The sequence below is a fragment of the Poromitra crassiceps genome (assembly GCF_964638095.1).
Source record: "Poromitra crassiceps genome assembly, chromosome: 9".
NCBI classification, from domain to species: domain Eukaryota; kingdom Metazoa; phylum Chordata; class Actinopteri; order Beryciformes; family Melamphaidae; genus Poromitra; species Poromitra crassiceps.
In genome coordinates, this window is record NC_139630.1 from 47,647,497 (window position 1) to 47,674,996 (window position 27,500).

Sequence of the window (27,500 nt, forward strand, 5' to 3'; positions counted from 1 at the left end):
GTGTGTGTGTGTGTGTGTGTGTGTGTGTGTGTGTGTGTGTGTGTGTGTGTGTGTGTGTGTGTGTGTGTGTGTGTGTGTGTGTGTGTGTGTGTGTGTGTGTGTGTGTGTGTGTGTGTGTGTGTGTGTGTGTGCTTTGCTCAAATCAACTCTCAATAACTGTCAAACTAAATAAATGACTGCAAAACAGTTTACATTTTTTCAGTGAAGTACCCCGTTAAACATCCCCTGTTCTCTAAAAAAACGATAAATAGCACATCTGAGCTGATAGAAAAACACACACACCTTTTGGGGCTGCCTGAGTTGCATTTTTACCTCTGCCAAGGAGGTTATATTTTCAGTGCTGTTTGTTTGTCTGTTTGTTAGCAGGATTACACTTTGAAGTGGATTCGGATCCGACTCACGAAAAAGCAATAATTGCACAAACCTTGGTGGAGGTCTGCGCTCTCCAAGTGCCTGCTCTACTATTTCATTATCATGGATTCATGATTACCAGCTGCCGCAATTCTCTGCTGTGGCATAAATCACATGACAGCCGAGCCAATCAAATCCAGCAGGTCTTATAGTTTCAAACGGGCACATAGTTTAATTCCCTCAGTACTCAATGTTGGGGAAACTTATTATGAAATTATACTTTTACAAGCCACAGCTCCACCACTTACTTCACTTGGAAGAAGCCTAATTACAGCAAAACTGCCATTAAGAGAAATATACTGTAGTTTTGTTAACTGAAGTCAGTTAGGAGTAGTTCAAATTACTTTGTGAAAAAGACAGTGAGCACCTGACTTGTCTGACCCTTGCTAAGGTAATGGAGGCTGTGACGGATGCTGGGATGGCTCAGGAGGAAGAGCAGGTCGTCGTCGTGGATGCGGTTGCTATGACCACCGCTGCTTCCATTGCTGACCAGGAGCTGCCCCCGCCTGCTCCCCCGAAGAAACGACTGGTGGAGACAGATGCAGAAGTCAGACGAGTGTAAGAATTGGGAGACACATACACACACACGCGCGCGCACGCACTCCACCTCACTCTCTCAGGAAAGGACAAAATAACACATGCTAACACACTATGGCATCGTTACCAGTACCAATACCAGTACCCTTAAAGTGATACCGATACCAATGGAGTACAACATTCGATACCTCACCTCTTTATTTTTAATTTTTTACATTTTGGTGCCATCTTGGCACACTGAACTGCCAACTCCTCACATACGCCGCGCTCGACTTCACCACCACAGACTGTATGGGTTGTAGCTGCGGTGGTAGTGGGCCAATCACACATCTTATTAAATCAAAGAATGCTTGCGGGGATTGACTGCGAGCAAAACCATACAAATAGTCTTTTTTCTTCTAGATCTGTGTACTACACTACTGTGTACTTTAACGATCTTAAACGTATCAAGTATCGATACCCAGCCCTATAACACACACATGTTTTGTGTTGTGCAGGTTGGAGAGTAACTTATCTGACCTGTTGAGCTGGATGAAAACATGGAAGGCCTCAGCTCAGGCCCTGGCCTCCACTCAGCCTGAGACTACAACTGACACAACAGACCTGCAGGACAAAGTCAAGGTACTTTCTGTTTAAAAATTAAAACAAAGTGAAACACACTTTAACTCATTGAGTGCCAGCCACTTTTGGAAAACGGATGCTCCCAGTACCAGCCCTTTCAGAGCGTTTTCAGTGATATCTCGAGGCCCACAGAATATTGTGTTATATTACTATGTAAACACCGAACACGCACAAAGAACGATGAGACTCTATTGTATCATCCGCAAAAAAAAGTTTATTGATATCATTTTCCGTTCTTTAGTTATCAGCCGGAGAAGATAGGTTGTTTTCACCAAAAACAGACGTTTCAAATTAGAAGCTGAGATAATGAGCCTTTTGTGAAATGAAGCATTTCAAGCACATCACTGACTCTGAAGCTAATATTTTCTGATGTAGTGACGTGGTGTAGTTGTGTGGTGCCCTGCGTGCCCCACCCCCCTCAACTGCAAACTCCTCCTCCGTGTCTCTGGTGGCTCTGCTCGAATCTCTGCTACCTGCGTCAGGCGACGAATCTCTGCATGGAGCTGGGATCCCCACACCAACACACAGCTTGCATGCCAGAGCTGGGAGAAACTCACCCGCACACCAACACACAGCCTGCATGCCAGCGGAGCTGGGAGAAACTCATCCCCACACTAACACACAGCCTAACACGCACCCAGCGTCTATTTTCGGAGCGCTCCGTTTTTGTGCGCCGGCTCCCAGCGCGACACCGAAAAGCCAAACCGGACTGCTTAGAATGGTTTGGCCCTTCGGCGTCGGGTGCTGCTTTTCTGGCGGCTAATCGTGTGGAGAAACTATGCAGCAGAGACAGAGGGGCTCAGTTGTGGGAGCGGATTGACTGCTGTTCGCAGCTAACGTTAGCTCCAGCCAGAGCAATCTATACGGCTCTGACTCCAGCATCGGTTTCCGTTTCATCACGGGGCTTCTTCTGCTGTTTTTCCTCACCTTTCTCTAATCTGGAGAGCACTGTCACCACCTAATGGGTCCGTAAAATAGCTTGTACACCTTCAACATCCACCATATTTGTACAGGAGATGCATCAGGCTTTGATCCACGTCCCACCGTCAAAAAACGCAATTGACGTCTTTAAACGTCATTGGCACTCTACGTTACTATTTGAATTGACGTCTTTAGACGTCATTGGCACTCAATGAGTTAATGAAAGCAAAGATTAAAAAAAATAAAAATAAAATAAAGATTGAAAACTACATAATCCTACAGGCTGTTGTTTGTACCTGCCTTAACTATCTGTTGTCCAATCACTATAGACTTTAGAGTTGGAACTAACAACAAAGGAAGCCACGATTGGTCAACTGACCCAGGAGGGGCGGGGCTTGATGGACCAGCTGGAGAGAGGTAGGAGACCCTTGCAGAGATTGATTGACACTGAATTAGTGCAATCAAACATCACATCACAGTAAGATAAATAATTGTTTTAAGTTTCTCCCAAGGTATGCTGTGTTTTACAAGCGCTCATAGGTATTGGCTCTAACCAAAATCTTCCATTTCTGTGTTTTAATTGTGTTTGTCTCGTAAGATTTTACCACTTTTCCACAGCTGCTTGGTATTTTCTAGGTATTTATAAGACTACATTTTTTATTGTGATTCAGTTCTATATGCCAGTAATCTGTGTGTGTGTGTGTGTGTGTGTGTGTGTGTGTGTGCGTGTGCGTGTGCGTGCGTGCGCCTGCCTGCCTGCCAGCGCGGCGTGCCGGTGTGGGTAGTGTAGTAAAAATCTGTCAGCCTTCAGGGTTGCTGACTTCATATAACTGCTCAATGAAATGAATGGGTACTCAAGGATTTTATGTGTTTACCCTGTTCTGGAGGCAGTGAGGTGTACTGGGGCAGCGCTGCTAAATTGGAGTGGATTTGCACGTCACCGAACTTTCCGTTGAACTCGACCCCTCCTCCTCTTTTGTTTAATGTTTTGAGTATTTTTGTCTTATTTTTATATTCTTATCCTTGATGTGAGGGGAACTCTGTACAATCCCCCTCGGCAGAGCCAGCGGGACAGGTGGGCATTTGGTGGCAATGCCCACAGGGCCCTGGGCTTCTTTTCTCCTATGACATCCTATCATATATTTTATGTGCTGAATAAATAAACTCAACTAAATTAAAACTGTGATGATCTGTCTGCCTGTCTTTGTCTTTGTAGAGGGTGTGTGTGTGGACTCGGTGAGGGCAGACATAGACCTGATCCAGACTGAATGGGAGGTGTGCGGGCGGGAGCTGCAGGCGGCCCGTGAGCGGGTGGGTGTGCAGAGCCGCGTCAGCGCCATGTGGGCGGAGCTAGCTGAGCTGGACCGGGCCCTGGACGAGCAGGACCGCTGGCTGGACTCCTCCTCGGCCGTGGAAACATACGACCAGGATGGGCTCACGGGCCTGAGTGCAGAATGTCAGGTAAGAATGAATATCTTGCCCTGATGTTCACCTTTAACCGTTTCCTCTTATACTTTGAATGCAATTCATTTCATATGAATTGCATGACTTTATTTATCCCCTATGTATGCTTTTCACAGGCATCAGGCATGAAACACATGTTAAAAACACATATGTGGACTGGAAAATAAATAGCCATGAGGGCAGAAGACTGTTGTGAATAGGGAGACTGCCTACCAAGTCAATGGAAGGAAACGAATGAAGTACAACTTCAGCTTCAGGTGGCGCAAATTGAGCTGCAGAGGCGTCGATAGTTGGCATTTTTCAATGTGAGCAATTGAGAAATTTGCCTTGCACGGCAAAGCGAAAGCCAGTTCGCTTCAAGTGAGGCCCTCTCCAGGCGCCTGTAAATCTTTTTCCAAAATAGATGACAAGCTCGTAGCGGTGTGTGGTTTCCCTGAGCGCTACGACGCATCATTTATTTACAGAGAAAGCTTGTAAAAGCTAGGCTCCTCGAAGAAGACGTTAGTCAAGCATGATGAAGTACTGTAACATAGATAGAATGCTGATCTACAGTGTCAAGTAAACTATGTTGTCATCATACCTCATCTTAAAAAAAAAAGTTAAGAAAAATGTTCAACAAAACCACTAATCACAACAGCTGTAGCTTTAGCCCTCGCTGCCTTCTGTTATGTCAAGTCGACCAAATTCCTCTTCCTTCTTTTTCTACTACCTCCTTGTACTCCTCAGTCCCGATTGGTCCAGACGGCCGGCCTGAGCCCGCGACTGGAACAGCTGTCTGCGGAGGCGGGGTCACTGGGAGCCACGCCCACTCTGCGAGACAACATGGTGGTGGTGTCAGCCCACCACGCCTCCACGCTGCAGCGGCTACACAGCAGGGAGCTGGAGGTCAACGAAGGTACCACAAAACAACCCAAATATATCTGTATAATGTATCAAGACATGCAGAGGGAACCATGTTCCAACATAGATCTATTCACAGTCACACGTACAAATTCCCAGGCGTGGGGCATCTTATTTCAGAGAGCTGCAGGTTGGTAGATTCAAACCTACTCTGTGTATAATAGACAAAGACCTATTTCTCTCTGTTGCTTCAAAGCTTCCAGCTTTATAGGGAGAAGTGAAGAGTGATGGCTGAGATCAGCTGAGTGCATTCCCGCTGGAGTTATGTGAATTTGACAGCTTTTATATGGAGCCTTGGCCAGCCACAAGTAATAGATGATGCCCTTATATGGCCTCCGAAAGCTCACAAAGGCGTGCGTGTGTGAGTGATTGTGTGTAAGATTACACCTCTGTGCCAGCTCCATCTCTACCTGAGGATGATAACGCCTCTGTGCCAGCTCCATCTCTACCTTAACTTAACTTAACTGTGCCAGCTCCATCTCTACCTTAACTTAACTTAACTTATTACACCTCTGTGCCAGCTCCATCTCTACCTGAGGATGATTATGCCTCTGTGCCAGCTCCATCTCTACCTTAACTTAACTTAACTGTGCCAGCTCCATCTCTACCTTAACTTAACTTAACTTATTACACCTCTGTGCCAGCTCCATCTCTACCTGAGGATGATTACACCTCTGTGCCAGCTCCATCTCTACCTGTACTTAACTTAACATAACTTAACTTAACTGTGCCAGCTCCAGCTCCATCTCTACCTTAACTTAACTTATTACACCTCTGTGCCAGCTCCATCTCTACCTGAGGATGATTACACCTCTGTGCCAGCTTTATCTCTACCTGTACTTAACTTAACATAACTTAACTGTGCCAGCTCCAGCTCCATCTCTACCTTAACTTAACTTATTACACCTCTGTGCCAGCTCCATCTCTACCTGAGGATGATTACGCCTCTGTGCCAGCTCCATCTCTACCTTAACTTAACTTAACTTAACTGTGCCAGCTTCATCTCTACCTTAACTTAACTTAACTTATTACACATCTGTGCCAGCTCCATCTCTACCTGAGGATGATTACACCTCTGTGCCAGCTCCATCTCTACCTTACCTTAACTTAACTTAACTTAACTTAACTGTGCCAGCTCCATCTCTACCTTAACCTAACTTAACTTATTACACATCTGTGCCAGCTCCATCTCTACCTGAGGATGTTTACACCTCTGTGCCAGCTCCATCTCTACCTGAGGATGATTACACCTCTGTGCCAGCTCCATCTCTACCTTAACTTAACTTAACTTAACTTAACTTAACTGTGCCAGCTCCATCTCTACCTTAACCTAACTTAACTTATTACACATCTGTGCCAGCTCCATCTCTACCTGAGGATGTTTACACCTCTGTGCCAGCTCCATCTCTACCTGTACTTAACTTAACATAACTTAACTTAACTGTGCCAGCTCCATCTCTACCTTAACCTAACTTAACTTATTACACATCTGTGCCAGCTCCATCTCTACCTGAGGATGATTACACCTCTGTGCCAGCTCCATCTCTACCTTAACTTAACTTAACTTAACTTAACTTAACTTAACTGTGCCAGCTCCATCTCTACCTTAACCTAACTTAACTTATTACACATCTGTGCCAGCTCCATCTCTACCTGAGGATGTTTACACCTCTGTGCCAGCTCCATCTCTACCTGAGGATGGAGCTGACGGAGTCCTGAAAATCACTCACTGTTTTACCTCTGGAATTTACGACCGCTCTCGGGCCAAAATGAAGAGTGTGTAAAGGGAGATCGGAGAGCGCTATTCATCTTCTGACCCGTGTGTGTGTGTGTGTGTGTGTCTGTGCGCGCGCGCGTGCATGCATGCGTGGGTGCGCGCGCGCATGTGTGTCCGTGTGTATTTCTGTGCCTCTTGGGCTTTTATGACTGTGACTATTTGGAGGAGAGCCAAGGAAAACCATTTTGTTTCTGCTTGAGGGGAGTTTACCTCTCACTGGGGCCTCTCTTTATCTCTCTCTCTCTATCTCTCTCCATCTCCGTCTCTATTCTTCTTTGTGTATAAACATAGGCACATTGTGTAACCATTAAATCACCTGTTAATTAAAATACCGACAAAGAAAGACAGAGAGACAAGTGGAGGAACAGAAGCAGGAAGGTAAACAGAGAAACAGTTGAACTAGCCAACATAAATGTATCTAAGATAGTCACAAATGGCTACTGCATAACTTTCCTCATTCATTTAGGCAGATACGTTAAGGTTCTTAAGGCATTTTATAGCATATTTGAAAGCCCAGCTGGTGTGATTGACAGGTATGAGAGCTCACTTTGATGAGACACAGGCTGTCAAACATCTGGAATCTCGCGCACGCACACACGCACACACACGCACACGCACACACACACACACACACACACACACACACACACACACACACACACACACACACACACACACACACACACACACACACACACACACACACACGCACACACACAGGGGAAATCCCAAAACAAGTCAGTGCCCCCTTGTGGTAGCTTGATGCAAGCCTTCGATTTCTTCACCTCAAATATTCTCTTCTCTCTCCTCTGTTCTCCACTAACATCCCCTCCTCCTCCTCCTCCTCCTCCTCCAGCCTTGGCCAGTCTCCAGGCCGCAGAAAACCAGATGGTTCCAGACCCAGTGGAGGCCCTGGAGGCCAGACTGGGCACTCTGAGAGAGGGCATAGAAGACATCCCCACCACAGAGAGGGCAGTGGAGCAGGCACAGGTGAGCAGTGCATGAGGGGTTTGACTAAGGGTGAATGGATCACGGATACATTGAAGTCTAAAATTAACGTTGCACAGTGCCAATATTTCCCTAGCTTATGTTTCCCCCAAAATGAATTAATCTCCCTAAAAACAAAACAAAACAAAAACATTAAATGCGTGGTTTGAAATGCAAAGTACCACTGGGCTTTTTTTCAATTATTTTGACAGATGATGTCACCCTCCATCCTACTGAGTTCCTCTCCTGTCTTGACCACCTGTCTCCCTTCACCCCCCCCCCCCCCCAATTTCTTCTTTCCTGTCATCTATCTGTTTTATCTTTCATTCTGCTGTGTTCTGTCTAGGTTGGTCCGTCCAGTGTGACTAATAGCATCGAGCAATGTGCAATTCATTGGAAAATAATCAAATTGTAATGCCTAATCCAAGAGTCATGCATTTAGTTATCCATGCTGTGCGGCATCTCTGGGCCACAAATCATGATGCACCGTGGGTAATAGCTTTTATACGAGTCATACCAAACCGACTGAAACAGAAAACTAGATACAAAAGTGCATCATGAGTATAATTATATTTACTGTATTTATAATATAAAATTACAATATGATGTTTCCCATTTTGAATTCTTTGTGTTTTGTTGTGGTTAATCTGATAACCGTAACCGATAGCACAGTTGTCTTCAGACTTCGTAGCTGTTTCTCTCCGTTAACAGATAAAGGACTCCATTTTCAACTTCACACTCCCAGACTGTGTGTGTGTGTGTGTGTGTGTGTGTGTGTGTGTGTGTGTGCTTGTACATACAGTAATGTATGTGAGTGTGTGTGTAAATGTGTGTCTGCAGTCTGCTTTTATACAGCACACAATAGGCCCCATTCTCAGACAGCCACTTCCCTCTGTATCAAACCACTGAGTAGAAGGAAAGGGGGAAGTGTGTGTGTATGTTATGTTTCTGTTGTGTAGTGTGTGTGTTTGGTGTGTGTAATGGTGTGTGTGTGTGTGTGTGTGTTTGTGTCCTCCTCCATCCTTCAGTGGAATGTGGCTCAGCCCTAGGTCTTGTTATCGTGGCAGATAGGGCATGGTGCCGGGTGGGGGGTGGGGGGGGGGACTTGGCACATTCTGGGCAGCGTGCCCATGAGCGAGGCAGCAGTACGGAGCGCCTAACAGCTCGGTATGGAACCACTCACCCAGTCCGTCCGCCTGTCAGCCACAACACTGCTTCCATCAACCCTATTGGCAATTAGCTTGCTGATATAAGGTGAAAAAGTCATCCTTAGGGCTTGGTATATATATTTTTAGATTAATTCGCCATTTCACAATGCAACAATATAGATTGTTTTGATACATTATTTGGAGAGTTAATGTAAATTATTTATGTGTAAAACATCCACATAATGGCTTTCAAAATGGAATCTTCCCACAGTCAATAGTTGTTCCTCAATAAAAATCTGGTAGTACTTTAAAATGGGCTTATTCCAGTGCATACACCTGTGTATGAATCTATGGAAAAATATTGTAAGTACAAAAGTATGTAATAAAAATCTCACAAAAAGCATATGCTTTAAATGGTGGAACAACGATTTCAATACTTTGTATCTATATTGTTGTTACACCCCTGTAAATACTACATTATACATTTGGGAGATTTTCATTGCATACTGTACATGAAGAGAAGTGTTGTTTCCTTAAAAGTACTTTTGCATCAGTTAATAAACTGGAATAAGGCCATGCTAGAGTAAAAAGACCATACACTAGTAGAAAACCTGGGATCCCATGGTAGAATTCAACATTAAGAAGCTTTTGAAATGGTGACAGTACTGATAGTTATTGTGCTTCGATTGGCTCTAGTCAACCTAGAGATTGGTTAGAGCCATTTATCCTATTCTTACCAAGGGGGCATCTCACTGTTAGTTGTTGTTCTTATTTGAGCATGTTACGGTATATGCAAATTCCCTTTGTGGCAATAAGAGTTTAATTTCAATGTCCAGGGTTGTCTATTACTCATACAGTATATATTCATATACAAGTTTGAACTCCTCTCCTCAGGGCCTGTGTATAGAGATAGAGCAAACGCAGCAGGCCTCGGATCCTGCTGAACTACAAAGATGGAGTCAGCTCTCCTCCAAGGCCCGTGAGGAGCTGGGCACGCTGCAGTGCATCCTGGGTAGCCTGAAGGACAGTCAGGTAGAGTGGCTATCATCTGTCACATTAGAACGCCTACAGCTGTAAAGAAAGAAACAGGTGGAACTTGTTTCATCTTTACTTAAAGTCGAGCTGAACCCAAAAATGACTTTTCTTTTCTTTTAGTTCAAATACCTGGGTATGCAGTGCACCTATTTAATAATGTATGCAAAACAATCACAAAAATCGAATTCCTTTAGTTTTTCACACTTTTTCACATCAAAAGTTCATTTTTCAAGATTTCATTGATAACAGTAATCTACAGTTTGCTGACGTCACCTAGTACTATCAAAGTTCTACCCCATTTCAACCAATCATATCACGACATGGCAGCTGTCAATCAAATCTTCATTTCAGGATAATTTTCTCTTCCAAAAGAAAGAGAAAATGGTGCCTAGTGCCTGTCATCTGGCAGAATTCCTATCCCATAAACTAACGACTAACTTGGCCAATTGTATGAAACATGAACAAAAAACAAAAACGGTAATGTCTAAGAATGCAAAGAAATGTAACTGGCTCGTTAAAACGCGCATTCCAGGAATATCGTATTTACAGCAGCGATAAAGGCGCGCGCTTGAGAGCCTGCTGGTTGTCAGTGGTCGCACCTCGGAGATTCCAGGCCGACGGGCTGCACTCTCCAGCTGCCTGCGGCTCGCTGAGCTCCACTCAGCCACTAACCTTGCGTTAGCAGGCTCTTCCCTAGGAGAGCGCCACAACACGCTGAATCCCACTCGATTTGGAGGCGGAACACGCCAGGATTGGCCAAAGCCCAATCCAGGCCCCAGAATTGTCAAATAAAATCATCGACATATTACTATGACCCGCCTCTCAACCTGTGATCTCAGACAAGTTATGTTTTCAGTCTGAAACGGACTGCAACGTACGTGACGTACGGGTTCAGTTCGAATTTAAGCTTGACTGTTACTTACACTGTTGTTTAACATTGTTTGTAGGTGCGCATAGTGGAAGTGGAACGTTGGTTGGATGCGGTTCAGGAGCTGATGTCACGGGACGCAACAGGGCCGGGCAATGCAGAGAGGCTCCAGGAGGAGCTCAACCAGTGCAAGGTCAGAGGACACAAACTCCATTCAAAAACGTATTACAACAGATTTTGACATACTCATGGTAAAAATTATCTATACTTGTGTCTATGTTCAGACACAGGGATCTTTTGGAGAGAAAACATTCACAATTTAAAAATTTAAACAATCCAGTTCTTGAATTGGTTATAATGAAAGTAAATTGATCTCCTACTCTGTTATCTTATGTCTGCAAAGTAGAATAACTTGTCTTTCTCTTGCTTTCTCTTGCTGCTTCCCAGGAGTATGTGAGTGAGATGGAGTCAGTGGAGAGTTCATTGAAGCAGATGAGAGAGAATGTGTCCGCTGTACAGGGGGCTGCAGTACCGGGACTAGCCAAGTGGGGGCAGGACAAGTTGGACGATTGCCAGGGCAGGTGGGACACGCTTAGCAAACAGGTGAGGACTTAAATGTTTAGTGTGCACTTGTGCGTAGTCTGTTTGTACAATGTGATGTTATGTGCATGCCATTTATGTGTGAGAGCTGGTGCTGGAAGTGGTGTTGGAGGATCAGTAGGAGGTGCTCTTTCCTCTGGTCTCATGAATAATCTCCCCATGTCTCTGCCCTGTGAGTGAGCACCGTCCTTTGGATGAGACGTTAAATCCTGACTCTCTGTGGTCATTAAAGATCCCATCTGCACCTATCCCAAGAGTAGGGGTTTCAATTCCTGGCTAAATTCCCACACAGGCCTTCCTTCCATCATGGCCACCTAATCATCCCTCGTTACTTAATTGGCACGTTCAGTCCTCAACTCTCCACCGCAAACTGGCTGCTGTGCATCACCCAGGTGGGTGCCTCACATCGGTGGTGGATGAGCCGAGTTCCCTTCCCCTCCCCTGATATGTGAAGTGCTTTGAGTGTCTTGAAAGGCGCTATATAAATGCAATCAATATAACAATACACCTTGTTTTTTGTACATGTGCATCGGCCAGGACGCATGCCAGGTGTAAAGGGGGCCACAAAGTGCAGTTTTGTGTCTCATAAAAAAAACCCAAATGACATGTCTGTCCCTGTCCCTCCAGTTGCTCGGCCACCAGGAGCGTGTGGCGGAGAGTCAGGAGAGGCAGGTGAATCTGAAGAAGGACTTGGCGGAGATGCAGGAGTGGATGACCCAGGTCGACGAGGAGTTTCTCATGCGGGACTTTGAGTACAAGAGTCCCGAGGAGCTGGAGGGAGCGCTGGATGAGATGAAGGTGGGAATGCAGGCGTGGAGGTACTGTAAGCCATGGGAACACTTATGGAAATACAAAGGAGAGTTTGGAGAATGTCTTGTGTCAATTTGTCAAACAGAAAGTCGGGTTACAATGTATCGTAATGGGGATCATACAGTGTTTCAATGGAGCTTTATTATCTGCCTTTGTCTTTTATCTTCTGTGTTAAATGATCAAGCACCTTTCTCTGTTACTGCCCCCCTCATGCACCTTCCCTTCCCCATCTCTCTCAGAGGGCTAAAGAGGACGTGCTACAGAAGGAGGTTAGGGTAAAGATCCTGAAGGACAACATCAACATGCTGGTGTCCAGAACGTCGCCCCCTGGTGGCAGCAGTGGACAGGAGCTGACTTCAGAGCTGGGCGGAGTACTGGCCAACTACCACAAGCTCTGTGACCGCTTCAAGAGCAAGTGCCACACTCTGGAGGTAGTGTGTGTGTGTGTGTGTGTGAGAGAGAGAGAGAGAGAGAGAGAGAGTGAGCGTGTGAGCGTGTGAGCGGAGGTGGGATGTGTGTGTTGGGGAAAGATTAAGCATTTTTCCTCAGGTAAATGATGTAGGGCCGGGTTGAGTTTAGTGGTCCGCCTAAAAGATAGCTTCTTGAAAAATGAGGAGTTGCGTTGTGGCCCAGCTATCTGTAAGCTCAGTGAGCCTGGTGTATGTGGTGTAATGCATCTGTTCATAATGATAAAAGGCTCTTTATTTCCATAGAACCTGAAAGTTTATAACATCAACTAGATGAATCCCAGATCGGCCGTCCTTGTCATCTTGTGATAAACAAAGTTATCTTACCTTCAGCCTCAGCCAGCATTGCTAGTGTGTTTCTGCTGCTGCTGTCTGACGAGGTCTCTCGAGAATGAGACCCCGTTTTTCAACGAGCTTTACTTGTTAAAATAAAGGTTAAATTAATAACATATATATGCCAAACTCCTGACAATAGAATGAGATGCTGAAACATGAAGAAGAAAACAGGGGGTCATAGTCTGTTTAGGTTGGCTACAGGAAGGCTAAGTCCATAGACCATAGTCCTAATGTGTGTTAGAACTCACATTTCTCATCATGATTCAAGATTAGAATGACAGACTTTTGCGGCATGTCATTTCCCTACGTTGATTCCCATTGGAAGAGGAGCAGAAGCTGGAGGATTATCAAGGACACTCCGCATCCTCATCATGTCCTATTTCAGTGGCTTCCATCTGGCAGACGTCTCTGCTGTCTCAAAACAAAGACTGAGCGTCTGAGGAAGAGCTTCTTCCTACAAGCCATACGGTGCATGAACTCTAAATAGTCTGAGGAAGAGCTTCTTCCTACAAGCGATACGGTGCATGAACTCTAAATAGTCTGAGGAAGAGCTTCTTCCTACAAGCGATACGGTGCATGAACTCTAAATAGTCCACCTGTCTCTGCACTTTACCAGACCCTTTTGTACTACATATAAACACCTTGCACTTTATGGACTTATTTCGACAGGCACAGTTTGCACATCCACCATACAGTCTTACTCCCTTATTGTGTTTTTATTGTGTTTTACTTTGACCATGTTTCTTTTTGTATTTTGTCTTTTACAGTATCTGCAAAGTTATGGGCCGGGGCCTTTAACTTTGGTTGTAGCTTGCTGTATATGACAGTAACGTTCCCTTGATTCTTGAAATATGGGCAAACCGGCTTCCCAGTGCTAGTGGAAGGTCATAGTTTGGAGGGGCTGTGTTTTATATAGCAGCCTCTAGATCAGGGGTGGGCAACTGTTTTTCATGGGGGGCCACATGAGAAACCCAGATTGTTGCCGGGGGCCGAACAAATATTGTCACGCCGTAACCCATGGATGGGCAACTTTGATGATAGAGAGGGCCACAAAAAAATGTCTTCGCTACCAGTTTTTGCTGAGGGCTGAACGGCGCCAGCGCGAAACATTTTGGGCATTTGAAGCCAGGTTTAGAGGAATAACTCATTTTAAATTAACAGTTGTGATGTCATTATTCAGTCTTAACCACCAATATTTGATCCTTTTCTCACGCACTCCTATGTCACCACCTGCTCTCCCTGCAGGGCTTGAAATTAACTTTTTTCACCACCTGCCAATATGGCTGCTAGATTTTAAAGTTACCAGCCAATTAGAATTTCCACTAGCCGAAATGTTTTTCTTGAAATAAACCAGAATATGAGTGGGTTATTTTAAGCTTAAGTATCAGTAAGTGGCCCGGGATTCTCAAAGCCTGTGTTGAGGGTCACACAAGAACAAAAATGCGCTCTTGAAGCTAAATAAATCCAAAACCAACAAGTTAATTATTTAAATTTCTACTTCAATGTAGAACAGTCATTTCTTACACATGAGATTACTTTTAGCCTTTTAGTCATAAATATTATTGAAATATATTCCATATTCCAGACTGAAATGCTATAACAGAAGAGTATTGGCCAGAATGACATGAACATTTGGACACTTATTCAGCGGGTATCTTGCATGTTGCGTTCAGGTGCACTGTAAAAAAAAAAAAAAGTTTTTTTTTTTTTTTTTTTTTTTTTTTTGCAATACCATCGCGGGCCGCACAGGGGGCGCCGGCGGGCCGCATACGGCCCGCGGGCCGTATGTTGCCCATGTATGCTCTAGATGCTGGAGGGTCAATACCAGACACATCACTGTGTTTTATATAGCAGCCTCTAGATGCTGGAGGGTCAATATCAGACACATCACTGTGTTTTATATAGCAGCCTCTAGATGCTGGAGGGTCAATATCAGACACATCACTGTGTTTTATATAGCAGCCTCTAAATGCTGGAGGGTCAATACCAGACACATCACTGTGTTTTATATAGCAGCCTCTAAATGCTGGAGGGTCAATATCAGACACATCACTGTGTTTTATATAGCAGCCTCTAAATGCTGAAGGGTAAATATCGGACACATCACTGTGTTTTATATAGCAGCCTCTAGATGCTGGAGGGTCAATATCAGACACATCACTGTGTTTTATATAGCAGCCTCTAGATGCTGGAGGGTCAATATCAGACACATCACTGTGTTTTATATAGCAGCCTCTAGATGCTGGAGGGTAAATACCAGACACATCACTGTGTTTTATATAGCAGCCTCTAAATGCTGGAGGGTAAATATCGGACACATCACTGTGTTTTATATAGCAGCCTCTAGATGCTGGAGGGTAAATATCAGACACATCACTGTGTTTTATATAGCAGCCTCTAGATGCTGGAGGGTAAATATCAGACACATCACTGTGTTTTATATAGCAGCCTCTAGATGCTGGAGGGTAAATATCAGACACATCACTGTGTTTTATATAGCAGCCTCTAAATGCTGGAGGGTCAATATCAGACACATCACTGTGTTTTATATAGCAGCCTCTAGATGCTGGAGGGTCAATATCAGACACATCACTGTGTTTTATATAGCAGCCTCTAGATGCTGGAGGGTCAATACCAGACACATCACTGTGTTTTATATAGCAGCCTCTAGATGCTGGAGGATCAATATCAGACACATCACTGTGTTTTATATAGCAGCCTCTAGATGCTGGAGGGTCAATATCAGACACATCACTGTGTTTTATATAGCAGCCTCTAGATGCTGGAGGGTCAATATCAGACACATCACTGTGTTTTATATAGCAGCCTCTAAATGCTGGAGGGTCAATACCAGACACATCACTGTGTTTTATATAGCAGCCTCTAAATGCTGGAGGGTCAATATCAGACACATCACTGTGTTTTATATAGCAGCCTCTAAATGCTGGAGGGTCAATATCAGACACATCACTGTGTTTTATATAGCAGCCTCTAAATGCTGGAGGGTCAATATCAGACACATCACTGTGTTTTATATAGCAGCCTCTAGATGCTGGAGGGTAAATATCGGACACATCACTGTGTTTTATATAGCAGCCTCTAAATGCTGGAGGGTAAATATCAGACACATCACTGTGTTTTATATAGCAGCCTCTAAATGCTGGAGGGTCAATATCAGACACATCACTGTGTTTTATATAGCAGCCTCTAAATGCTGGAGGGTCAATATCAGACACATCACTGTGTTTTATATAGCAGCCTCTAGATGCTGGAGGGTAAATATCAGACACATCAATGTGTTTTATATAGCAGCCTCTAGATGCTGGAGGATCAATATCAGACACATCACTGTGTTTTATATAGCAGCCTCTAGATGCTGGAGGATCAATATCAGACACATCACTGTGTTTTATATAGCAGCCTCTAGATGCTGGAGGATCAATATCAGACACATCACTGTGTTTTATATAGCAGCCTCTAGATGCTGGAGGGTCAATATCAGACACATCACTGTGTTTTATATAGCAGCCTCTAAATGCTGGAGGGTAAATATCAGACACATCACTGTGTTTTATATAGCAGCCTCTAAATGCTGGAGGGTCAATATCAGACACATCACTGTGTTTTATATAGCAGCCTCTAAATGCTGGAGGGTCAATATCAGACACATCACTGTGTTTTATATAGCAGCCTCTAAATGCTGGAGGGTCAATATCAGACACATCACTGTGTTTTATATAGCAGCCTCTAGATGCTGGAGGGTAAATATCAGACACATCACTGTGTTTTATATAGCAGCCTCTAGATGCTGGAGGGTAAATATCAGACACATCACTGTGTTTTATATAGCAGCCTCTAGATGCTGGAGGATCAATATCAGACACATCACTGTGTTTTATATAGCAGCCTCTAGATGCTGGAGGATCAATATCAGACACATCACTGTGTTTTATATAGCAGCCTCTAGATGCTGGAGGGTCAATATCAGACACATCACTGTGTTTTATATAGCAGCCTCTAAATGCTGGAGGATCAATATCAGACACATCACTGTGTTTTATATAGCAGCCTCTAAATGCTGAAGGGTAAATATCGGACACATCACTGTGTTTTATATAGCAGCCTCTAGATGCTGGAGGATCAATATCAGACACATCACTGTGTTTTATATAGCAGCCTCTAAATGCTGGAGGATCAATATCAGACACATCACTGTGTTTTATATAGCAGCCTCTAGATGCTGGAGGATCAATATCAGACACATCACTGTGTTTTATATAGCAGCCTCTAAATGCTGGAGGGTAAATATCAGACACATCACTGTGTTTTATATAGCAGCCTCTAAATGCTGGAGGGTCAATATCAGACACATCACTGTGTTTTATATAGCAGCCTCTAAATGCTGGAGGGTCAATATCAGACACATCACTGTGTTTTATATAGCAGCCTCTAAATGCTGGAGGGTCAATATCAGACACATCACTGTGTTTTATATAGCAGCCTCTAGATGCTGGAGGGTAAATATCAGACACATCACTGTGTTTTATATAGCAGCCTCTAGATGCTGGAGGGTAAATATCAGACACATCACTGTGTTTTATATAGCAGCCTCTAGATGCTGGAGGATCAATATCAGACACATCACTGTGTTTTATATAGCAGCCTCTAGATGCTGGAGGATCAATATCAGACACATCACTGTGTTTTATATAGCAGCCTCTAGATGCTGGAGGGTCAATATCAGACACATCACTGTGTTTTATATAGCAGCCTCTAAATGCTGGAGGATCAATATCAGACACATCACTGTGTTTTATATAGCAGCCTCTAGATGCTGGAGGATCAATATCAGACACATCACTGTGTTTTATATAGCAGCCTCTAAATGCTGGAGGGTCAATATCAGACACATCACTGTGTTTTATATAGCAGCCTCTAAATGCTGGAGGATCAATATCAGACACATCACTGTGTTTTATATAGCAGCCTCTAGATGCTGGAGGGTCAATATCAGACACATCACTGTGTTTTATATAGCAGCCTCTAAATGCTGGAGGGTCAATATCAGACACATCACTGTGTTTTATATAGCAGCCTCTAGATGCTGGAGGGTCAATATCAGACACATCACTGTGTTTTATATAGCAGCCTCTAAATGCTGGAGGGTCAATATCAGACACATCACTGTGTTTTATATAGCAGCCTCTAAATGCTGGAGGGTCAATATCAGACACATCACTGTGTTTTATATAGCAGCCTCTAGATGCTGGAGGGTCAATATCAGACACATCACTGTGTTTTATATAGCAGCCTCTAAATGCTGGAGGGTCAATATCAGACACATCACTGTGTTTTATATAGCAGCCTCTAGATGCTGGAGGGTCAATATCAGACACATCGCTGTGTTTTATACTGTATAGCAGCCTCTAGATGCTGGAGGGTCAATATCAGACACATCGCTGTGTTTTATACTGTATAGCAGCCTCTAGATGCTGGAGGGTCAATATCAGACACATCACTGAGTTACAGTTATGCAGTTATGTTTGCTTCTCTTTGTCATTTGCCTGAAGTGCGTTGGTCACCATGGTCCTCTGTGTTCCTGGATGTATCTTTCAAGTTTTGTAGTATAATTTGAAGAGGAAGAGTTGTAAAAAAAATTCATAGAAAGGCCTTACAGTTTGGCGTGTGTGTGTGTGTGTGTGTGTGTGTGTGTGTGTGTTTGTGTGTAGGAGGTATGGTCCTGTTGGATGGAGTTGCTTCAGTACTTGGACCTGGAGCAGATTTGGCTCAACACCCTGGAGGAGAAGGTCCAGGCTACTGACAACCTACCAGAGAGCACTGAGGCTGTCAGCGAAGCTCTGGAGGTGCATGCACAAATGCACACTTTTAACGCATCTTTCACTCTTAATACTTTTGCTTGTCCCTTGTCAAACTCGTTTAATATCATAATCTTAATAACCTCACTGTCTCTGACCCGGAATCTCCTGTGCTGTTGTCTTGCTCTGCTGCTACATCTGAAGCTAGCCTGCAGCACGGCTGTCAGAGTCACTTTACTCACACTCACACTTTGTAACATCACTTAGTGATGAAGGACATTGAAGACCCTCCAAGACAATGCTTCCCCTGTTCTTATTGTCCTTATATGTATTTGTCTGTTTTATTTTCTCTCTCTCTCTCTCTGCTACCTCCGGGAATTTTATTTTTTTAATGACCCCACATGACATCAAAAGCACATTCACTTGGCCTGCTTCTCTCTCGCATCTCTCTTTTGTCGTTTGGCTACCATCTTTTTTTTGTGGGTGAGCATCTATTGGACACACCCGGTCGAACACTTTCTTCATCTGCGCTCCATCCTGTCACCTACTCTGTCTCTTCTCTCTCTTTCACTCGCCCTCATTCAATTTGATTTACCTTCTTCTTCTGTCTGCGGAATTAATAGTAGAGTAGTACTAGTTCTTTTTTGTGGTTGTTGGTGGTGATGATTCTGGTACAGTAACTGTTTTACTCTTGTTTAGTTATTTTAGAAGTTGGGTTCTTCTTCTCTTCCCTTCCTTTTCGTCGCGTTTCTCGCTCGTTTCTCTTTGGTTTGCGCGGCTGCGATTCTTCAGTCGTGTGTTGACCCTGTTTGTCCCTCCATGCACCACCAGTCGTTGGAGAGCGTGCTTCGTCACCCTGGGGACAACCGGACGCAGATCAGAGAGCTGGGCCAGACGCTGATAGACGGAGGCATCCTGGACGAACTCATCAGCGAGAAACTAGAGGCCTTCAACTCCCGCTACGACCAGCTCAGCCACCAGGTCAGCACCCGCTCATAGCGTGTGTGTGTGTGTGTGTGTGTGTGTGTGTGTGTTGTTTTGTTACTATGAAAGACAAAAAGAATAAGATGGCATCATTTGCTAGTTTTTTATTCAATAAGAGTTAGGTGCAAAGGCTATCCTGGCTATTGTATTATCGGGATATGAACTTACCGTTATCCTTACTGTGAATGGGGCATAATAGAATAATAGTGTTTTGATATGACACCACTGTGGATACATTGGCTGTGTGTGCCCCCTCAGGCTGTGAACAGGCAGATCAGCTTGGAGCAGCAGCTGCAGACTCTGAGGGAGAACGAGCAGGCGCTGCAGACGCTGCAGGAGGCTCTGAGCCAGCTCGACCACACGCTCACCTCCTACCTCACCGACCGCGTCGACGCCTTCCAGCTCCCCCAGGAGGCACAGGTACGCACAGGCAGCACACACCCAGGGGAGCGACTGGAAACTTGCGGCCCACAGACAAGACATGACATCAAGCCTGAGGCATGTCACTTAGCACAGGATCACTTCACTTCACTGAAACCCCCCCCCCCCCCCCCCCTACACACTCAAGTTTGATGCCCAATGAAAGACAGAAACTAAATGATCTGCATGCATGTAAGGCCTTAAAAGCATTCTTTTAAGAAACAACAGAGACCTTCTGGTGATGGGATCACACCAGCCACGATGCCCGCGACTTACATGAATGTGGGCCAGGGGCATAAAGTGTTCAAAGGTCCAAAATGAATGGCCCCTTGCTTGGATCACATCCATTTTCGAGCTCGACCTTCATTTTGATGTCAACTACACACCTGTAAAGTTTTGTGATTGCATCTTGCACGGTTTTGATGCTATCACATTCTCAAAATCTGTCGACAGACAGACAGGCAGACAGACAAACAGACAGACATATAAACACCTGGCAAAGTAGTCAAAACCGCTTCTGTGGTTAGTGTGGTAGTTCCTACTAAGTGTCTCCAACATCACATTTTGCCTTGATGACGCACACAGACTCACACGGTGAAAACAATACCAACCATACCAGCCATCGCTGTCATGGCTGGTAATAAATGACCCGGTGTCTTTTTTCTTATACTGCCTGTTTATAGTTTCATCACTTTCTTGTTATATTAGGCCAGCTTTGTTTCTTTATTTTTGTCGTTAAATTGGTCTTAATATTCAATTCGAGGTAGCATTAAAAATTCTTAAATTTGGCTTTCTGAAACCTATAGATAATGTGTTACATACATTCATATGGGTATACATTCTGTAGAACACATTCAATACAACTTAATGAATGCCACCAGGGGGCATTGATGAGTACTGATTCCCACCTCTCCTCCAGACAATCGGGGCAGAGATTGCAGCCCATGAAGTGACGGTGGAGGAGATGAGGAGGAAGAACGTGGCCAACCTTCCCCCCGCCACCACTGACGGCAAGGCTGTCCGCGGTGGGACCATGCTGGACCAGCTGCAGGTACCACTGCCTCCTACTGGAGAGCAGCCGGAACTGCAGGCTCTCTCTTCTTGTCCTGATTGTTCTTTATTTTGTATACAGTATTTTATCAGCTGTGGTGTGGTTTATACTAACTGTAATCGCATATTTAAGCCCTTACAGTACTATAGATTGTGCAAAAGTGCCAATTCATGGTACCGTGGTAATGCTAGTGGTGCAACTGTGAGTCAGCTGATTTGTGATAGTTGTATTACTTTGTGCACCCCTCCCTTTGCCTGGTGCAGAGGAAACTGCGGGAGATCTCCACTAAGTACCAGCTTTTCCAGAAGCCTGCTAACTTTGAGCAGCGCATGTTGGACTGTAAGAGGGTCCTGGATGGCGCCAAGGCTGAGCTGCACATACTGGACATCCGGGACCTGGAACCGGACAAAATCCAGTCCCATCTCAGTGGCTGCATGGTGAGGGCCAGAGCTTTATCTCTCTCTCTCTCTCTTTTACAACAAGCTCAGTGTAAATGGTTTATTTGCAACTTGTTTAAATAACATTAGCCTCTTTATTCAGACAATCAATAGTTGAAGGTGCTCACACACATCTTCTTTCTATATCACAACTGATTAATTGAATTGTACTTTGCACATGGGTCATATATTACAGACGTTCTGCAAAGATACAAAAACAAATGTCTCTGCCACCCAGCCTGTCTACCAATTTCTCTAGAGACTGAACAGTGTTTTTGCACACATGCATGTATGCAAACACAAGGACACACACACGCGCGCGCACACACGCACACACACACACACACACACACGCTCACTCACTCACTCACTCACTCACTCACTCACTTATCTCTTCTTCTCTCCTCTCTCTCTTCTCTGTAAAGAAACTGTACAAGTTGCTGAGTGAGGTGAAGCTGGAGGTGGAGACGGTGATAAAGACAGGCCGACAGATTGTCCAGAAACAGCAGACTGAGAACCCCAAGGCCATGGACGAACAGCTCACTGCTCTCAAGCTGCTGTACAATGACCTGGGGGCACAGGTAGCTCCCTCCTCACAAGTTTACTGCAATTATTCTTTCCCTTGTCTACAAATGAATCCGCATACAGGACAGTTGCAAGTAATATCCATTTCTGAGGCCAGTGAAAGCCACCTCTGTTTTCTGTCTCTTCCCAGGTGACAGAGGGCAAGCAGGACCTAGAGAAAGCTCTGTCTCTGTCTCAGAAGTTCCAGAAGGAGAGCGCCGCCCTGCAGGACTGGCTGACCACGAACGAGGACCAGCTCCAGCAGAAGAATAATTCCGGAGACATGCCGGCCGACATCGACGCCGAGATCGCCTGGGCCAACGTGAGTAGTCATCCCTGTGTGTTGTATGTCCCTGTGCGAGGTTATGTATGTGCTCTTGGCTGCTTTTTGAGTTTTCCCCAAACAACAAAAAACACATTTGACATTAGCTGTATCAAACAAACTTGGTTCAGGGAAAATTGAAATCCCCACGCTAGCAGAACAAAATGCATTATTGTTGAGATCAAATCATCAAATGAGTATTCACTTTTATATTTATGGCTATATTGTGTTTGAAGTTGTATGTGTCTGTCTGTCTCCCCCAGGGTCTGCTGAAGGAGTCGGAGCGGCGTAAGGCAGAGCTGTCGGGCCTGATGGAGACCAGCGCTGGGCTGCAGACTCTGGTGGAGGGCAGCGAGGCTCAGCTGGAGGACAGGCTCTGTGGCCTCAATGAAGGCTGGGATCGTGTCCGTACCTGGACTGAGGACTGGCTTAGCGCCGTGCTGGTGAGCACACAAACAGTACACGGTTTAATAGGAGCAGAACTGCAAGTTGAATGTGGGGTTCTTCATTTTATTCTCTGTGTATTTTCCTATTGCTTAAGAGAGTGTGGCCATAATATAGGATTAAATAGAGCGGCTATTCTTGAATAGATAAATGTATCTGCCCCCTGTGCCTAGCATGCTATTAAGAAATTCTTCATAATTGATAATACTAAGAGACTAAGAGCATTTCATTAATTTGAGCGCAGATGAGAAGGTCACTGGTAATTGAAAACCTGGCATGGAAAAATGGCATGGTAAAGGGCTCACATGTTTTTTTCTTTGTTGTGAAGGTTGGCTGCTGGTACAGTAAATCTATGAAATTATAACCCAATAAACAATCAAATAAACAAACAAACAAATAAATAAATAAAGCCCTAAATGGTAGCTGGTCAGAGAAAACCTTCAAAGCAAGACCAAAACAAGGACATGCAAATAAGTGCTTCAATAAAAAACAATAAAACATTTGAGCAAAAACAGACAAAAACAAATGTTGGCTGAGGAAAGGTTATGGAAAACTTGTAGAATTTAATTATTAAAAATGATCCCTTATGGATGAAGTAGAAAATGGGGGAACTAGAGGAGGACCTTTAGACATTTTACAGTTTCATAAAAGCACTTCATGTTTTTCTCTTGATGTGTGCAGAGCCACCAGAATGAGGTGGAGATCTTTGATGAGAACCTGGCCCACATCAGCACTTGGCTCTACCAGACCCAGATCCACCTGGACGAGGCGGAGCGGCTCGCCCCAGCAGAGAGGGAGAGGGTGGTCAAGGTGAGGGGAGAGGAATACAAAAAGAGAGAAGGAAAGGAGTGGTATGTAAAGAGAGTGAAACTAAGAGACACTAAGCTTTCTGGTCTGATCTGAAAGCCACAATTTCATCTAGTTTCAAGAGAGAGAAAAAGAGATATTGGAGACCTGGATATACAGTATGAATGGATGGATGGATTGCTCATGTGCGGTCTGTCCTCAGGGAATGCTGGAGGAGCTGGAGGATCTCAGCCTGCGTGTGGACAATGTGAGGGACCAGGCCGTCATCCTGATGACCAGCAGGGGGCCCGCCTGCCGGGACGTGGTGGAACCCAAACTGGCCGAGCTCAACCGCAACTTCGACAAGGTCTCTCAGCACATCAAAACCGCCAAGGTACACATGCACACACTACTATATGACAGCTTACACTCACAGCAGCTTTTATCACTGGCATTCATCACCACAAGTCCTTTAAATAAATAAACTGAAACATTGTGGGACAGTATTTACAGTCGATATCCTTGTATCTGCTTCTTGTGTGTTGGCATCTAGATGCTGACCAGTCTGGAGTCATGTGGTGTGGAGATGAGCCAGCAGGCGCCTCAGCAGGTACAAGAAAAGTGCATTAGTATTAGTACAAGCTGTGGCAGTGGAAGCCATCAAATCAAATATTTTTGCAAAGCCATGCCAGTTCAGCTAGAGGAAAAACAGCGTCATAAACAATTCATTTCATTCAAACTATTAAAGTGTTTGGGTGAGCGAAATACTTTGAAATAGCTGTCCAAAGTTGGTTGAGCACATCCTGCAAGGCTCTATTTGCAGTGAATGTGCTGTAGATTAACTGCAACGCCAAGAAAATTACAACAGTTGAGCACTCTCTTTAAGCATACTGATTATTATATTGACGCATTCTCTCTCAGGTGTCTTGTCATCAGGTCATTCAGAGCCAGGAGACCCGAGTGGAGAGCCAGAGTCCAGCTCTTCATGTTGGGGCTGTGAGCCCCAGCGAGGTGCAGGGCCTCCAGGCAGAGCTGCAGGACACACTCCGGGCCCTGCAACTCCAGGAGGACCAAACACACGTCCTGGATGATGACAAGGTACTGTATATAAAGCCGACCTCTATGTTGTTTTTGATTTCTTTCTACCATAGCATTTTGTTTTTGAAAAGCTCAAGGCCGGGTAGTGCAGTGCAGTGTCCCTGTCTACCAACATGAAGGTCCTAGGTTCGAGCCCCCATGTTACCTCCAGCTTGGTTGGGCCCATACAAGCACAATTGGCTGCTGGTCCTGGTCGCTGCATTAGCGCCTCCTCTAGTCGTTTGGGGCACCTGTTCGGGGGGAGTGGAACTGGGGGGAATAGCGTGATCCTCCCATGCGCTGCATCCTGCTCGTGGAACTCCTCGCTTGGTTGAAAATGAGTGGCTGGTGACTGCATGTGTATCAGAGGAAGCATGTGCTAGTCTACGGCTCTCCCTATATCACCAGAGGGGGTGGAGCAACGACCGGGACACCCTAGCAGGCAATAGACCCTTCTCACGGGGGCCATTTTGGGTCGAAAAGGCAGGGTAAACACAGGTGCAAGCAAAACACTAATGAGGCTTTCCAAATTCCAATCATGGAAGTTGGAAACCCTCATTAGTGTTTTGCTTGCACCTGTGTTTACCCTGCCTTTTCGACCCAAAATGGCCCCCGTGAGAAGGGTCTATTGGCCAAGTACAATTGGGGAGAAAAGGTGAAAGTGCAAGGTGATATTGATGGTTCGTCTCATATCTATTGTACTGGGTTGAGCCTTAGTGACTTAGAGAGCCTGGTTAACATGGTACTCATGGACCAAACATTTAAGTCAAGGGCAAACCAAATGAATATAGGAGAACATGAAAACATGCACGCACACATGCACACACACACACACACACACACACACACACACACACACACACACACACACACACACACACACCACACACACACACACACACACACACACACACACACACACACACACACACACACACACACACACACACACACACACACACACACACACACACACACACACAGATCACATGAAGAAATTTGCCCAGGGGTGCCTCTCATTTGCTCCCTGTCTCCATGAACCAGAGGTTTATGAAGCTTTCTATGAAGAGCATGCAGGACTATAAGCTGTATAAAGGTGTCACCTGGTAAGGCGAGCTTTGTATTCCAAGGCCTAACAAGTCTGGAACTCAATCTGTGTTATCAAGGTTTATGACGTTAAACACACAGGCTGAGCAAGCTGACCAATCCACAGCAAGGTCAGCATGCCAGTCAGGAAGTACTTTCTTTCTAAACAAGATTTTCCTGAGAAGTGTCTGCCTCGTCTCCACTCTGATCAGCCCAGTCCTGATTGACGCAAGAGAGCTGTTTAGAACTGAAACCAGCTTCTGATTCATTAATTTTTATTTTATGTCCCCCCCCCCCCTTGCTCTTTGACTTTCACTGCTCATTGCATTGGGAATACGAGAAGTCTCTGATTTTGTTTTTGTTTTTAAATCAGATGTCAAATGCAATTAATTGAACGTCCTATTTGACCTTTGATCTCTGGTGTGTGTGTACCAGATGGATGAGGAGAAGGCCGGCGTGGAAGAGCTGCTGAGGAGAGGAGAGGAGGTGCTGCAGCAGCAGACTGAGGACGAGGGCCAGAGGGAGGAGCTGAGTCTGCTGCTGCTCCGGCTGCAGAGCCAGTATTCTGCTCACAGGGTGAGTGAGACCAGAGCACCAAAACACACAACACCACAATATCAGTTACTTTCAGGAACTTGGCAGGTTTAATGCCACCCCAGAGGAGGACAGACTGTTTGCTGTGTGACTTGAGACGAGTATTTTTTTCTTTTACTGTCTTGCCTACGAGGATGGAAGGGATGTAGTTTCTATGTCTTCTATTTACATTGATCTCTTTGAGTTGGACGACTATAAGAAAGTTATTATGAGTTATGCTTCAGAATTGTAACATATTGTATTTGTCAGGCCTGGCACAGAAGGCAGAATATTTTGTTTAAGACTGAGCTGTATAGTAATCATTCTGTAATGAAATGAAACTTATTGGATAGTTTGACCACTGCAATGGTACATTTGGTGTCTTGTAAACCCACAAGGGTTTTTGCACTTTGTGTGCGTGACACGAAAATAAAAGAAAATCAAGTCAATCATAACGATGACTTCTTTATTGAGAAAAAACTGTATTGCTGAAGCTTGGACCTTTTAGTGGGATTCTGCTTTGTGCTGTTTTACTTCTGAGAAAAGTTTACCACTGTGCAGTTGCATCGTGTTTGTTCTTTGTGCACTGATGCAGTTTGATCTGTCTGTTTGTCTGTCTGTCTCTCTGTCTCTCTGTCTGTCTGTCTGTCTCTCTGTCTCTCTGTCTGTTTGTCTGTCTGTCTCTCTGTCTCTCTGTCTCTCTGTCTCTCTGTCTGTCTGTCTGTCTCTCTGTCTCTCTGTCTGTCTGTCTCGCCGTCTCTCTGTCTCTCTGTCTCTCTGTCTGTCTGTCTGTCTGTTTGTCTGTCTGTCTCTCTGTCTCTCTGTCTGTCTGTCTGTCTGTCTGTCTCTCTGTCTCTCTGTCTCTCTGTCTGTCTGTCTGTCTCTCTGTCTGTCTGTCTGTCTGTCTGTCTGTCTGTCTGTCTCTCTGTCTCTCTGTCTGTCTCGCCGTCTCTCTGTCTCTCTGTCTCTCTGTCTGTCTGTCTGTCTGTCTCTCTGTCTGTCTGTCTGTCTGTCTGTCTGTCTGTCTGTCTCTGTGTCTCTCTGTCTGTCTGTCTCGC

At 44.8% G+C, this 27,500-nt stretch overlaps 1 protein-coding gene across 3 annotated transcripts in view; it reads left to right on the plus strand.

The window, feature by feature from the left end:
• utrn (utrophin) overlaps nt 1–27,500 on the plus strand; it is a 249,561-nt gene that overhangs the window by 52,743 nt on the left and 169,318 nt on the right. For all 3 annotated transcript variants that reach the window (XM_083643533.1, XM_083643535.1, XM_083643534.1), the window contains exons 16-39: nt 803–969; nt 1,446–1,569; nt 2,820–2,907; nt 3,707–3,951; nt 4,681–4,849; nt 7,488–7,621; nt 9,661–9,798; nt 10,749–10,862; nt 11,117–11,272; nt 11,897–12,067; nt 12,319–12,510; nt 18,612–18,746; nt 19,530–19,679; nt 19,941–20,102; nt 21,022–21,153; nt 21,417–21,590; nt 22,016–22,171; nt 22,306–22,476; nt 22,740–22,919; nt 23,602–23,730; nt 23,930–24,100; nt 24,260–24,316; nt 24,628–24,804; nt 26,305–26,445. In XM_083643533.1, the coding sequence (XP_083499659.1) occupies nt 803–969; nt 1,446–1,569; nt 2,820–2,907; nt 3,707–3,951; nt 4,681–4,849; nt 7,488–7,621; nt 9,661–9,798; nt 10,749–10,862; nt 11,117–11,272; nt 11,897–12,067; nt 12,319–12,510; nt 18,612–18,746; nt 19,530–19,679; nt 19,941–20,102; nt 21,022–21,153; nt 21,417–21,590; nt 22,016–22,171; nt 22,306–22,476; nt 22,740–22,919; nt 23,602–23,730; nt 23,930–24,100; nt 24,260–24,316; nt 24,628–24,804; nt 26,305–26,445 (3,633 nt within the window). The remainder of the gene's footprint in view (nt 1–802; nt 970–1,445; nt 1,570–2,819; nt 2,908–3,706; nt 3,952–4,680; nt 4,850–7,487; nt 7,622–9,660; nt 9,799–10,748; nt 10,863–11,116; nt 11,273–11,896; nt 12,068–12,318; nt 12,511–18,611; nt 18,747–19,529; nt 19,680–19,940; nt 20,103–21,021; nt 21,154–21,416; nt 21,591–22,015; nt 22,172–22,305; nt 22,477–22,739; nt 22,920–23,601; nt 23,731–23,929; nt 24,101–24,259; nt 24,317–24,627; nt 24,805–26,304; nt 26,446–27,500) is intronic.